Raw genomic sequence first — 15,582 nt, 5'->3', positions numbered from 1 at the left:
ATGGTTGTTGGTACTGATTATTTCACAGTACCAATGTCACAAACCTTTAAATCTGTAAGGATTTAGTGATGGTAAGAGTATTTTTGACTTATCACATTAGCAAAATTATGAGTAGATCTAATCTGGTGTTATATGATTATGCTGCAGTTGTTTAAAGACACACATTCATTGTTAATGTTATCGCTAACACCCGTGTTTTTCTCTGGTATGCCAGATGTCCGCTTTAAAGAAGGTCAATATTGATCTGAAATTTTAACCGCAATTGTGTGTTTAAGTCAGTAGGTTCCCCCTGCAGCATGAAGAAACACCCTCATTTGGTGCTAAGAGACACAGAAAGCATTCATTCCAGTACTGCACATGATCGAAGCCCGCAGGCCCAACACGTCTCCACGTTGCATATTTATATGTGAAGTGACGTCTTTGAGCACCACAAAGATGTTAGTTCTCATTTCATTGTGTCGGCTGTACTAAGTTTCTCCTGTAGATGATCACTGATCAGTAAAATTACGACTGATCCACAGAAAGTGACGCATGTAACTTGTCTGAATATTTATCTGTCAGGAGGAGGATTCAGATTTTCCCTGTTCTCCCTGCAGTTTAGAGGAGTTGGTTTCATAATCTGTGTGGACAGAGGTAATTAGGAAGCAAGTTTCCTGTCAGGAGATCTCCCACAGCCTGAATAATCTGATGGTGAATCATAAGCAGCCTTGGCGCAGGTCCTGCGTACAGCAGATTAGCCTGCTGATTGTTCTGCTCCATCATGTATCAGTGGAAGCTTCGTGTTTGTAGAAGTAGTTGTGCTGTACGTGTTTACCTTGGTTTGTGGTTTCTCTTTAGGCAAATCTTCTTTTTGTGTCTAGTAGAAAAATACAAACGATGAAAAAAAAAATGAGGAGAGTTTGTTTTAAGCCATTTGAACACACCGAATGACTACTGATGGCTGCTGTGGTCATGAACTGATTTGACTGTCTAGTCTGGTACTTTTCATATACCAGATGGCTTTATTGATCTGGTTGGGGGTCAGTTCTAAATCACATCCCTCGGTTTCTAATAGTGCGTGAAAAGAGAAGCCTGTGTGACTGTTTGACTTCAGTTTTGTTGACACGCTCTATATTGATTGTGCTGAAATAGTTTTTGAGGATTCCAGGCTTTGCTGGCCTTGTTATTAAGTGCAAATGAGAAATATTTATAATGTCAAATAATTTGTGCAGAAAATGATCAGATTTCACAAAACAAGGTTCTGTGTTAATTCCATAAATTCCCCGAAACCCAGGAACAAATTTATTAAGATAATAAAAAGTGGAGGCTAAATAAGCCTATTTGTGGTATGTGGTATGTTAAGTCAGGTGCTCCTTGTGAGGCCGTTTTCTCCTCCTGAACTCTGTTGAGTAGCGCATGAGGGGTCACATGTAGTGCAGCCTGAATAGTCTCACGGGCATGAGAGAACATTACTGGGAAAGCCACCAGTCACTGTCAAAATGACTCCGTATGACTCTGTATAATGTATAAGAATTTATCTACACAAAGTGGAAATAAGAAAACAAAAAAGCCAAACAAACAATTAATAAAACAACTGAAAATAGAAAATTTGAAAGTGGGGGATAATAAAAACACTTTACCTTCTTACTGATTTAACATGTTACTTGTTATACCTGAAGGAATTTCGTGTGTAATAAGTAAAAAATTAGTCTGAAAAGTGTTTTTCCTCCTCTTTAACAGTTTTCTGAAACACAACCTCAGTCGGGAAGCTGTAAAAAATGAAAATAAAAACAAATTTAGAAAATTTGCAGATCTAATAAACTCACGTTTTATTTTCAATTAAAACTGAAAACATTAAATTGTTTAAAGTGAAAAAAAAACCCTTTCTCCTCTTTAGTCCAGAGATTTTCCAAATCTTGATTCCTCTGACTGCAGAACAGTTTGAAATTTTGCGTCAGTAAATTTTAAGTGATCTTTATCCCAGAGACGACGGCAGCATTTGTGGACCATGTCTTCACAGATAATGAGTTCTGGAAGTGTTCCTGAGCTCCTGCAGTCATTTCCATGACAGAATCATGTTGTTAATGCAGTGGTGCTGATTTTTGGCCTCAAGCTTACTTTTTTCCTCTTCCCTTCTGCAACTCCAAGATGCTCTTTTTATACCCAATCATGTAACTGATTTGTTGGCAGTTAAACTAATTAGCTGCAAAATTTTCCTCCAGCTGTTTCTTTTTAGTAACACTTACTTTTCCAGCCTTTTTTCCCCCATGTCCCAACTGTTTTAAGTCTTGCCATCAAATTCTTTATCAGTAGGAAAAGCTGTAAAACTTGTGAAAATATAGTTAAAAGTCCAAAAGTTATGCCTTCCTTCACAATATCCTAAGCCATCAGGTGAGTGTTGGAGTGTTTGACAGGTCGATTCTGGCCCTCGGGCCTTATGCTTTACATCCAGTGGTTTCCTCCATTTGTCCACAAAAATTCGGGAGCATCAATATAATGTCCCAGCCTGATCAGAGTCATAACATCAATGATGACAAAACTTTGATACAAAATGTTTATGCTCCCTATTAACCAGTATAAATTTCTCCAACCGAAAAGAGGCTGTTGAGATTTGTAATGATTTAGCATTTTTTAACATATAATTTCTCAATTGCAAACACTTATAAAACTCAGTATTTGACCTAGAATACTGGGACTTCAGGGATTCAAAGGATTTAAACTCACCATGTTTAAAGAGGTCATAAAACCTCTTTACACCTACTTTATGCCATCCCACAAAACTCGATCCTTTGTTTTGCGGCAGAAGGTCTGGATTATTTATAAGCGTTGACAAAATATTAAACGGAAGACTACTGCTAAAAAGTGTTCTCAGTTTTCCCCACGTCCACATAGCATTATATATCAGTGGGTTATGCTTTATTACGTGAGGTAAGTCATTAAGGCGTTTCCCTGGAAAGTTAACAGGCGAGGATGGTTTACATAATACTTCCTCAATATTTAGCCATGGCAGATCAGAATGTTCATGTATCCAGGAAGAGAGAATCCTCGCTTGTATTGAGAGAACGTAATTTCCTGTTTGGCACTCCCCACCCGCCCAGATCTTTCGGTAACTGTTGTGTCTCCAATTTAATTTTGGGTTTTCTTCCTGCCCAAATGAAATCCACCATAGCCTTATTAATTACTTTAATATCTTCTGATTTCAAAATTGCAAACAACATGCCTGTGAGATATTAGTTTCTATCTTTTAACTGTGGGAGGAAACCACTGCATCACTTCAACAGCTCAAGTGGCCACAACACACAGATCCAAACAAATCAGCAGCAGCTGAGCAGCCCAGTCTCCATACAAGAGTCTTCCTGGAAATGATCACAGGCAAAGCTGAACTTATAATTTGGTGTACTTAACAGCATTTTCACACAACAGCTCCCAGTGTTGGAGCTAGGTATTACAGTAAGATGTCCTTCAGAATGAACTTTTAATGTTTGACTTATTTTTGCTGAGAAAATTATTATTTCCAGAATAACGCCATTTCTGCCAAAGTATTTGCGATCCTCTGCTGCATGAAACTCTGCACCGTCTGAGATCTGAGCTTGGGTGTGTCATCTATGCTGCATATTCTCTGAGCTGCAGCAGCCCGAGGTGAACACCGGGATACAGAGGAAATAAAAGGATGCTATTGATCTGCAGTCCACACACTCATCTTGTGATGCCCATACCCACATAACTGTAAGGTCATATGTCAAACACAGACATGCATCGAGCTTTGCACACAGCTCTCCACACTCCATCATGAAACAAGTATTGCAAACATTTGTATTTACAATGTCCAGACAGGATCCATTGATTTTTCCAGTATGCACTTATTAAGGATGTGAATTATTAACATGCACTTTATCCACAAATATGTTCTCTGTACAGTTTCTTGAGTTCTGGAGATTTCAGACACTAACAAGCAGAATCTGAAAAAAGGCTGATGAAATATGGCTAACATGAAGTTCTCCAATGACAACAGTTCAAAGGAAATAAACCAGCTAGCTCAGGTAAGATTAAAAATGTAATAATACAACTTTATCAATAGCAAAAGTTATGAATAAAAGTCACAGTTTTGCCAAATACAACTGAAGCTAATAAAACTCAACTTACTCTTCCTAAAGAGGGGGAGGTGCCAATTTGCAGAGTGATGTCAGAGGGTAGAAGAAACTTTATGGTAATTGAGGTCCAGGCCCTTCTTAAAGAGGGTAAGGAGACTTTTGTTAAGTCTCTGGGAGTTGAGTTGGGGATCAGGACTGCAGGGCGAGGATCAGGGCTCAGAGAGGAGAGAAAACCAAACACACGATGAAAACTTTGGTGCTGCTTGTTTTAGCATTTGCTACTACAATATCTGCAACCAGTGAGTATACATCCAAAATTACAGACAAGAACGAACACCAAATTGTTGTTTAATGTGTGTTTTATAACTCTTTCTTCTAAAGGTATACCTCTGAACAAGAAAAAAGTAACTTCGTTGATATTTACTCTTAGAAAAGATCATATAAGGAGGTAAAAAGGGTAATGGCTTTTAAAAGCACCTTTTTAATGTTGTTGTTTTTTTTAGCCTGCAGGATTATACTGATTTCATTGCCCACTTTTATGAAAGAGAAAAATAGGAAAACTACAAATAAATTAAAAAAATATTATTCACCTGATGGGATAAAAAATACAGTATTTGGGGAGCTAAATATGAATTCGTGTTAAGACAGGGTGATTTGCTATGTGTGATGCATGAACTTTGTACCAGCAGAGGCAAAGTGATTACTCTGGATTACTGTGACTGAAGTAAATCAACGCATTTCTTCATGCCCACCGATTACAAGCTTGTTTAAGCTTAGCTTTTCTTTGGATAGCTATTTAACGCTTGTTTCATGCCAGCACACTCTCCACTCTGTTAAAAGGAGGTGCCCGAAACACATTTTCACAGTCCAATTTCATACCATTACACTATGTTTTATGCCAATTTTGATTAATGACTTTAGACTTCTAGGATTTCAAAGGTGATTTATAAAGTCTAAAATGGTATTTTTATCTTCTAAGTTCTGAAAATCATTAATCATGTCACAGTGGGTATATTTTAGGCTTTGATATCTAAAAAAGATATCAGAGTGTCTTTTTCATATTCACTAACACATCACTATCTGGGAGAAAAGGGCAGTGAGTCAGTGTCTGGGAGCCCTCATTCCTCTCACTGGGATTACTGATGTTGCTGCTCAGCTGATAGTCACATGAAAGGGATTGAGGGGGATTGCAGGTCCTGTGACTCACACTGCCAAGAACCCTGACACCCCTCCACCTTAACAATACCAAGAAACATGAGCAGACTGCACCTTATCTTGACAAATATACACATACTTAGAATTATGTCTACAATGTAAAAGTTTAACTTGATTACAATGTTGAGCTGAATGTGTATCTGCATTTAATGGGCATAATTAAAGTTGTGGGAGCTGGCAGAATAACACTTGGTGCATGGTGCTATTTTTTTTCTAAAGAGTTTCAATGAATTCTTACAGGGCAGAGAAGTCACTTCACTCGTTATCGATCATGGAACTCCCGCATGTACCCGGTGTGGAGTGATGGAGACCCAAGATTCAGAAACTGCTGGTTGGGTGAGCTCACTGATTTTTCTTTTCATTAAAGAAAAAAAAACTAAGATCATAAGATGCTAACTCACAAGACATGTTATTTTTCAGGTGGTAACGTAACCTTCGCTCTCAAGAATGATGCCCCCACCCTGACTGGAGCAAAAGCAGGCTTCACTATTAATCTGAATTTCCCACCAAACCAGACGGTGCTCCCAGGAGGAGAGGTGGTCTGGGCAAATAACTGCACCGTCGATGGTAGGAAACCTTCTTACCAAGGGGGGTTTAAAGTAGAGGCATTAGCCAGTACCAGAGATGTAATATTAGCAACTTAACTTTTGCAGAACCAATTTTGTAGTTTTTTCAATAGTTAAACTAAAGTCTTATAGTTGTAATGTACCAGATATGTCTTCCTGCTGCATGTTTGATTAATGGTTACTGTCTGTGTCAGGTAAACAGTATGAGGAGGGTCAGGCTGTGTATCCAGACCGGGACACTGATTGGACTGGAGTTTTCCCCGATGGCACACCTTTCAACAGGAGCCAGAACGGGAAGCCCCACTATGTGTTTGTGTGGAAAACATGGGGTAAGTTACAACTACACAGCCTCTGCAAAAGACTGAATGAACTGGCCGGGCTACCAACTCTGACAGAGGGGCACAGGGATCAACCAAATACGCACAGTAGACTCATAAGGAGATGTAGCCACAGCTATAAAAGTGCATAAATATACTTCTTAGGTCCTCGGGTGCCAGAGCGCTTCAGTGAATTCATCACACAGTTGAACTGTTGAGTGTAAGCGTGGAGTAACGTCAACGCATTGACTCGTTTTGGAAATTTTGAGTACGGTCATGCTTGAAGTTTCAAAGAAACATAAGGGGTGCATCCCAAAGTCTGACCTCCATCCATCTGCTCAGTGTCCTCCTTGCACTGCAATAACTTATAGCAATGTGTTTTGGTTTTTTTTTTGCTAACTTAACTTACAGTCGAAGTCTATCAGCAGAACTCTGCTGAGGGGGCACAGGGACTTTATCAGACCCCCGAGGCCCGTCCATAATGACGAGGCTGCAGTATCCCAGAATCTTTATTATCTTTTTTTTCTGATTAGCAAAACTTGGGAGAAAAATTTAATAAACAAAAAAATGGCATACTGTGATTCCATATGGTTAGAGTAAGAACAGATGCAGCAACTTTTACTATGAAAACAGAAAGTTTTAAGCAATTTTCAAGAAACTGTGTCATGGTTCCTGGGTTGATGAACCAGTGTTTGGGGTTTCGCTGGTTTATGAAGTGATTTATGTTCTAGTACTATACTGTTTCATCCTAGCTTTTTTCAGTCGGCTTGCTCCAACTTTACATTTTTACTTTTAGTTATATCTGCCATTTGCCAGTGAGTTGACGTCTGTCTGCAGAGTCCTACATTTGAGTCCTCTCTCTGCCTGCTACACAACCATTGCATGATTTCACAACTCCATACACGGAACTGTGTATGGAGTTGTGAAACCATATTCAGTCATATACCTCATATAATACCTGCTTGTTTGAGCTACTTAAATGTTTGTTGTGCTTAACTTTATTTTTTAACTGTTGTAAACAAAGATTTTCACAACTTTGGGATGAAGGTGATGGCTAGAAAGTATAAATGATTACTAATAGATGTAAAAAATTAAATCTTCACTGTATGGGACTATTCTTTATCTCATCTGTATCAGTCAGGTCATGAAAAATAAGTTGCTTAAATGTTTTCATTAAAACAAAATTGATGTTGTGATATTAACACTATTTGAAACAAGAGATATTTCGGACCAAGTGCTTCCCATTTTTCCATGTTCATCATGTGCAGATTATGTGGCGAGCATCACCTCGACCCCACCCTGTATGTCAGGCTTCACTCATTATTGTGCTACTGTCCTCTAAATCACCCTAATGTGACTGTGTTTTAGGGCGTTACTGGCAGGTGGCAGATGGACCGTCCTCTTCACTCACCATTGGTACAGACAACATTCCCCTGGGCTCCTACAACATGGAAGTCGTCATCTATCACTGCCGTGGCAGAAACAGGTTTATCCCCCTCGGATATGCCTCTACAGTCTTCACCATCACAGGTGACCACTGAAACAGTCTCTAAGCTCCGATTTGAGGGAAATGATCCTGTATTTCTTTCTTTTCAGAGCTCTCATCATGACAGCTCTTTGTTTTTTGCTCCGTCATTAGACCAGGTTCCATTTACCATATCTCTGGCCCAAATCAATGATGTAAATCAGAACGACCAGAACTTCATCCAGAACCAGGCTATTGGCTTCACCGTCAACATCCACGATCCCAGCCAGTACCTTAACAATGCAGAGATCAGCTTCACTTGGGACTTTGGTGACAACAGTGGAACTCTGATCTCCAGGGAGCACATGGTCACACACACATACATTGAAGCCGGGACCTTTAGGCCTCAGGTGGTTCTGATGGCGAGCATCCCCAATAACTGTGGAAACCCCACTGCTGGTGAGATCTCAAAACTCATCAGTCTACTCTTTACCTTCTACATGTATGCTGTTTCGCTCAGTAGCTTTGTGCTTTCTTTCAGCCGGTCCTGTTGATGCCTCTGCTGCCCCAGCAGTAGTTGTTATGGCCTCCAGCCAGGCAGCTGTCCCTGCTGTCCCAGTTGAAGGAGGAGATACAATAGCTGTGGATGTTGTCGCCACAGACGCCACTCCAGTGGCTGCTTCTGTGCAGCCCGCAGACGCAAACACAGACGATGGAGAAGCGGCTGCTGATGCCGACACAGAGGTCGTGGTAGTTGCCTCGGTGGCCCCTGCAGCAATAGATACAGCCGTTGTTGCCGCCAACACTGCTGCTCCTGCCGCAGAGGTAGAGCAGGAGGCAGCTGATGCAGAGGTGCCTGCTGCCACCGTTGCACCAGGAGCCGAAGAGCCAGCAGATGCTGATACGGCTGCTGCAGATGATACTGCAGGGGTTACAGTTGCCACTGAAGATGTAGCTGTGATTGATGCTGCTGCTGCCTCAGTTGCCCCTGTTGCAGAAGGAGAAGTCGAGGTGGCTGACATCATCACTGTTGCTCCCATCACAGACGGAGCTACAGAGGAAGAAGCTGCAGATGGTGTTGAAGCTGTAGAGGCTACTGCTGCTGCAGAGGTTGCGCTAGCTGAAACACAAGCCCCTGCTGATAATGTTGTTGCGCCTGCTGCCACTGAACCCACAGCTGTAGAAGAAGCTGTAGTTAATGCAGAAGTGGAAGCAGTAGAAACTGAGAATGAAGTTGCAGCTACTGCAGCAGGTGAGCACATACTGTAAATTCAAACACCCATAAAGAAAGGAAACAATTCCTCTTCTACCAGAACTGTTAACACAATCCTCTGTTTTTTTTCCACGAGCAGTTGAAGACGAGGCTGCGCCAGCCGAAGGTGAAGTTCAGATTGAAATGGAAGCAGATCCAGCTCAGGTTGCCCTCGTTGTGGCTAAACGACAAGCACCAGAGCTGACAGCTGACTGTATGGTCTACCGCTACGGCTCCCTCGCTACATCTGTCGATGTTGTTCGTAAGTCACAACAGTCTTCTTCTTTAGCCTGCACCCTTTACAGTGGGTCCCTATCCTTAGCGTCCTCCTTTGTCATACTAACACTCTGCTTGTCCTCCATCACTATATCCATGATCCTCCTCTTTGGTCTTCCTCTTTTCCTTCTGCCTGGTAGCCTCATATTCCACACCTTTTTCCCAGTATGTCCACTTTCCCTCCTCTGCACATGTCCAGATATATATACTATAATATACAGGACACTAATGCTTTAACAGAAAGAGTTTTAGTAATATTAAAATCTCTCTTTCATCCTGTTTCAAACCTGCAGAGGGTATCGAAAGTGTCGAGATTGTACAAGTGGCCAACGTTGTGTCACTGGAGACGGCGTTGGATCAAAATGCTGTGGACGTCACTATTTCCTGTCAGGGAAGGTGAGTAAAACATTCATCAAGACTCTGCACAAGCTAAATCAATAGAAGTTTAGTTTAGTCTGGAGTTTTAAACACTATCTCTATTCACACTGCACTCAATCCAAAAACATTCAGTGAGGTAAGTTTCTAATCATTGTGACTTCTCATTAAAACTTGAGACACATGCGATCCAAACACCTGTCGAACTCGAACCGACCACTTTAATGAATCAATGTACAAATTTACAGACAACAACATTATAGTATCAACACAGTCCAACAAACATAAACTATCATAATATACTGTTATGTGTTATTTTTTTTGTTTATCTACATCGAGTTAATACATCAAGTCATCTTTTTTTTCCTTGAAACAACATCTCTGCATCCTCAATCTCTCCTTCCTGTAGTCTGCCAAGTGAGGTCTGCACTGTTATCTCTGATGCTGACTGTATCACGCCGGTGCAAACCATCTGTAATGCAGCCTCACCCTCTCCAGACTGTCAGATGATCCTTCGTCAGTTCTTCAATGACTCTGGAGTATTCTGCCTTAATGTCTCTCTGACTAATGATGTCAGTCTTGCCATGGCAAGTGCAAGAGTCAGTGTGTCAGTAGGTGAGTAAAAGGAAAAACAACAACCAGAAACTAAAATGAGCTAATTTACAGAGGTTTTTTTCTCATTTCTTCTCATTACATGCTTCATTTTCAGCCTCCGGTGGTTCACCAGCTGGAACTGCTGCTACGGTGCTCGGTGTTATGGTTCTCGCCTGTGTCGTCTGCTGTATTGGTTTGATGTACAGGTAAACTTAGGAAACATTCTTACAGTCAACAATTCTTTGCATGTTACGCAGGAATCATAGATCAATGTGCATGCAATGACCACGCATTCCTAATTTAAAAAGCCACGTCAAGCTGACCAGGAAAACTGAATATTCATATTACATTTTAAATATTGCATAAACAGTTATAGGTGGAGTAAAGGGCCAAGGATAGATTCCTTTGGAACATCACAAGTGGCTGCTTATTGCATCCAGTATAAATTTTACCTTCATCAGTGGAATCATACAATAAGTTACAGTTTCTCTTTGCAAGAATTAGATAAGAAAACTGATTCGACCCACTTTAGGCCTCTGTCTCCTACATTAAGTGTCTTAGCCAGCCTGGTGTGTTAGCTGAGTTTGACACAAAGACTGAGAGCAGCCCACAGGCATTATAAAACCAGAAAAATGAAACCACAGCAGGTTTAAGCTTAAGTGCCTTAAACCTGCATTCTCTCTGAAGGCCACCAGATGGCGATAGCTGTGGTTACACAAAGACTTCCAGTCCTATAGAAGTCTATGGGAAAACAGTTTCCTGTTCTGACCTCTGCAAACACTTTCTTGCCAAGTTTATGGGCTTCTTTGCTCATGCCATATTTAATAAAATTATTATCTGTAATTGTAAATCTTAGTTACACTATGTTCCAAAAACGAGGAATATCTGTCTGGTTTACAAGTTGTTAGCCAATTAGCAATCAGTTTAACAGTCAGACCCACCACCTGTTTTGTTTTGGAGGGGGTAAACCAAGTTAGCGACAGTGTAAAAAGACAGTTGTCAGCTTGCTCCTGATTGATGTTGATTTTGATTGTCTAAGTGATATTGCTGTAAGTGCAATTTTTCTAAACAGGCGTATCAAGCAGTACCAGCCACTGAGAGAAGACCGTGCTAATAATGGAGGCATCTCTGCAGTAACATCAGTGCCTTTGCTCTTGTGGAACTTGCTGAGTAGACAGTCACCAGGAGAGAGCCGTCCACTGCTTCAGGGAAGGATTGTGTGAATACTGTCGTTAATAAATTCACTCAACATCAACAATATTTGCTAACATATCGCCTATAAACAGAATACTGTCTGTACTGTCTCTGACACTGTAACTCCCTGCCATTAAACCAGAACCAATGAGGTGAAAAGAAGCCCCATGTACAAGATATGTAGGAACCAGGAGTACCTGTGGAACTGTAAAAGTGTGTTTAAGGTGTTCAAGCATTTGAAGTGGAAACTGATATTTATTTTGATCCATAATATTTGTATTAATTGGACCTGATAGTTTAGAGAAGTCATAACATATTCTCTTATTTGTGGCCTGCATATACTAAACCTATTGGAAAATCAATACTAGCACATTTCCATTCAATGTCTTTACAATATAAATGAGAAAAAATGTATAACTGAACATCATTTGATACCCTGAAACTAATAAAATGGAACTTTATCACCATTGTTTGTTTGCCTGATTTTTTTCAGTCATTCTGAAACTGATGCTTGATGCGTTTAGATTGTTTATACCCACTTTTGACCTTACCATCTGAATAATGAGCAGAATTTGGGACTCGGACCAAATACGGTTTTTCTAATCTTCTATTATCTAATTTTATTACAGTTTTTCTCAGTTGCTTTGGTGCATTTCTCACAACAGAATTGATCTCTGCACCACTACTAAGGCTCTTCTCAAAACAATTAGTGCAAACTGCAAAACATGGTGGATAACTTGCAAAAGTGAGTCACTTCATCAAAAAGAAAAGTCAGTTGTTCAAAATAAGTAGTCAAAGCTTCAAAAGCAAGTCCCTTAATCAAAACAGATAATACATTCATCAAAAGCAAGTACTTATATCAATCAAAGTGTCAGGGCTGTCACAATTACAAGTCATTACACCAGCACCTTTGGTCACAAAATCAAATGGTTTGAACATGTTCTCATTGTGACGGATTTCTTTGTAGGTGCTTCCCAATGACATGTCAAGTCTGGACAGCATGCATGGCATGTTGAAAACCATAAATTGTAAAGGAAAATCAAGACACTCCATATGCACTCTTGATAATATTTAATTGAAACTGTTCACAGCATTGTGCAAACTGGGGAAATACAGTAAATCAAACATTTTACAGCAAACATAAACTCACTTAGACAGTAAACCTCACTCCAGTGGTTATGAAACAAAAAAACAAAACTGAAAAACAGACACTGCTGCATATCAATCATTGATATCTAGACGCTCCCGTCTGTCTGCCCACATATTTGCATCAACATCACAGCGAATGTCAGCTCTATCGATGCATCGGGGAAAGTATCTTCTGGAGTGTCAACTCCACTCTCTGCAGGACTCTGCTGTGATGTCATCACAAGCTGCATCCATAGCTGCTAGCAGGGTCATTTGGGTATGTGGATGCCTGTCATATACCTTCCACCTCCAGAAAGAGAAAAACTCCTCAATTGGATTTAGGAATGGAGTGTAAGGAGGAAGAAACTCCATAAGTATCCTGTCGTGTGCTGCAAACCACTGCCCGACTACAGCAGAGTGATGGAAGCTAACATTATCCCAAACCACTACATACATTGTCCGATTGTCACCAGGATCATCCCTTTCATTTTGTGGGATTAGGTCCCTATAAAGAGCGTCCAGAAAAGCCAACCGGTGTTGTGTATTGTATGCACCAATACGAGGAATATGGGTGTGAACGCCATTTTCTGAGATTGCTGCACACATTGAAATATTTCCTCCTCGTTGGCCTGGGACATCAATGGTGGCTATTTCTCCAATGTGATTTCGTTCACGCCTTTTGCAAGATTGAATCCCGCTTCGTCAAGATATACAAACGTGTGCAGGGGTTTCATGGAAACTCCTTAAAAATAGGGTTTTCAAAATGGGTGTACAAAGTGTTTGACAAGATGTTCAACAATTTTGAGTGCACTGACACAAGCAATGAAATGAAGACTATTAGTTGTGAGGACAATGACTATTCAGCCGGTACAAGTATAAATAATTGTGACATTCATGATAAAAGAAAGGAGATAGTGATGAATAGCAAGTCAAAAGTGACCATTCTTTAGATATTTGTACTTACTCAACTGCTTCATGTCCAAAGGCATTTGCCTTTGGACGCAATGAACATGAAACCGCCACAAGGTTGTGCCAAAACGACTACATGTTGTGGAGGTTGAACTAACTGTTGTGCAAAGTTTAATTCTGTTGTGAGAAATGCACCAAAGCAACTGAGAAAAACTGTAAGTCCTTGAGAATTATAACTTCAGTTTCCTGTCCTTGGCTGACAGCAGTGGCACCCGTCTGATCTTCTGGCGCTGATTTGATATTTTGTGTATTCACAGATGCTCTTCTGTATATCTTGGTTGTAATTAGGTTACTATTGTGGTTCAAAACAGCATAGCCATTCTCCTCTGACCTCTGACATCAACAAGGCATTTTCACCCAGAGACCTGCCGCTCACTGGATATTTTTCTTTTTCAGACCAGATGGCTGTGTTGAAAATCCAAGTAGATCAGCAGTTTCTGAAATACTCAGACACCTGGTACCAACAACCAGGCCAAGTTCAAAGTCACTTAAATCAACTTTCTTCCTCATCCAGGTGCTCAGTTTGAACTTTACAGGTCATTTGCTTGACCATGTCTACATGGCAAAGTGCACTGAGTTGCTACCACATGACTGAATGATATTTGCAGTAAAAAGCAGCTGAACAGGTGTGTTGTGGCAGGTGAGTTTACAAAATTCAAGTGATAACATTAATCTGTAGGTCAGGAAAGCTACAGTGACGATAGCTCAAGAGCTGGAATACGTGCTGCATGTGTAAAGATAAGAAGCTTCTTAAATTTGCAGATCTACAATCCACACAATTAAAAAAACATCCTGTTAAGCTTGAAAGAAAAAGCCCTGATTGAAAATGGTACTCGCATGTAAAGTACCTGGAACAATGCAAAATCAACTCAAAGTACTTTCCCCAACACCAAACAGCAGTTTTCTTAAGTAGAAACTAATACATGGCACTCAAAAATCTATGACAAAATACGCAGGATGCCTTGTTTGGACTACAACATTATGAAATGTGTGGTCAGGAAGTACTGTGGTTGTAATAACGCTGTAGCTGAGTGCACTGAAAAAATGATTACTATCAATATCATTCTCCACTGGAGTAAAATGATTTACTATAACACAGCAGGCTACACTCAGGCACCGAAGGAACAAAGCAAGGGTGATAGTAAGGTTCATGTATGACACGCTGCAGTAAAGGAGAAAAGGCTGACGTCATGGCTGCAATCTTCAATGGAAGAGGCTTTATATAGAAGAAAGACATGGCGTGAAAGGGAAGCCAAGGGGAAGAGTTAATATGCATATGCAGCATGTGCATATGTGCACTGCTCCACATGTCCTTTAACTGTCTCACTTAAATTGCATAAACAAGATTCCAAATGAATATCCTTCCTACAGCTTGCTCACGACTGTGCTGCTCCATTACACTAATGACCAAATGCAGCCATTAATCATGCTCAGCCATTAACATGTCTCCTGGTCACATGTTCTCAGTCCTGTTCAATCACTCCCATTCATTCCTGACATGCTACTCAGCCAAGACACGACCCAATAGCCCTTCTGGGAGGCCATTGTTTTTCACTGATGATATATATCGCAGCCCTCACAGCATTGTAGCTGTTACTACAATCTCACCACTTGTCCCAAAGCAAGATACATTTGGTGCTGTCACCCAGCTCCACTGAAAGATTCAGGAGGTCCAATATCATTTTTTCTTTGTTAGATTAATGGCCTCAAACTTTTATTCCGGACAGTGAAACCAGAGATGAGTCAGTGAGGTGACGCCACCCAGGCAGCCAAACGGCTCTGATTAATTTAACACACTCTTTATTGCTCACCACTCCCTAGCAACAGATCTAGAAATGGATGTAGTTTCCTTCATCCATCCTCAGCACAGCAAAATCTTCTACAAGAAGGACATGATGATAAGCACTGCTGCAGCCCACCACATCCAGCAGTTTAATGGGAAATATTAATGGAAAATATTTTTCACACTGTTTTGCATTCATAACAACATGTTCAGCATCCATTATGTTATCCTAAACAACACAGTATTACAACATCTTATTTTATTCAGAACTGCTCGAACCTTTTCTAATGCTTTTTTGTACCTTTTAACAGTCCAAACATTCATGCCTGCTTTAAAGTTACAGTGTGTGAAATTGAACCACTAGATGTCAGTAGACTG

The 15,582-nt window shown here is 40.5% G+C and overlaps 1 protein-coding gene across 1 annotated transcript; it reads left to right on the top strand.

Moving 5' to 3' along the window:
- The first annotated feature begins 2,386 nt into the window (after positions 1 to 2,386).
- Positions 2,387 to 11,791, top strand: pmela (premelanosome protein a). Its single transcript, XM_082532981.1, has 14 exons — positions 2,387 to 3,705; positions 3,898 to 4,019; positions 4,134 to 4,369; positions 5,526 to 5,621; positions 5,706 to 5,852; positions 6,046 to 6,180; positions 7,537 to 7,698; positions 7,808 to 8,092; positions 8,175 to 8,885; positions 8,986 to 9,147; positions 9,455 to 9,557; positions 9,946 to 10,151; positions 10,246 to 10,336; positions 11,203 to 11,791. The coding sequence occupies exons 3-14, from the start codon at positions 4,315 to 4,317 to the stop codon at positions 11,351 to 11,353; spliced, it is 2,304 nt and encodes a 767-aa protein (XP_082389107.1). The 5' UTR covers positions 2,387 to 3,705; positions 3,898 to 4,019; positions 4,134 to 4,314; the 3' UTR covers positions 11,354 to 11,791.
- The last annotated feature ends 3,791 nt before the right edge of the window (positions 11,792 to 15,582 follow it).

The sequence above is a fragment of the Aulonocara stuartgranti genome (assembly GCF_965226115.1).
Source record: "Aulonocara stuartgranti genome assembly, chromosome: 5".
NCBI classification, from domain to species: domain Eukaryota; kingdom Metazoa; phylum Chordata; class Actinopteri; order Cichliformes; family Cichlidae; genus Aulonocara; species Aulonocara stuartgranti.
The sequence above is the reverse complement of the archived record's forward strand: the minus strand, read 5'-3'. Positions and strand labels throughout refer to the sequence as shown.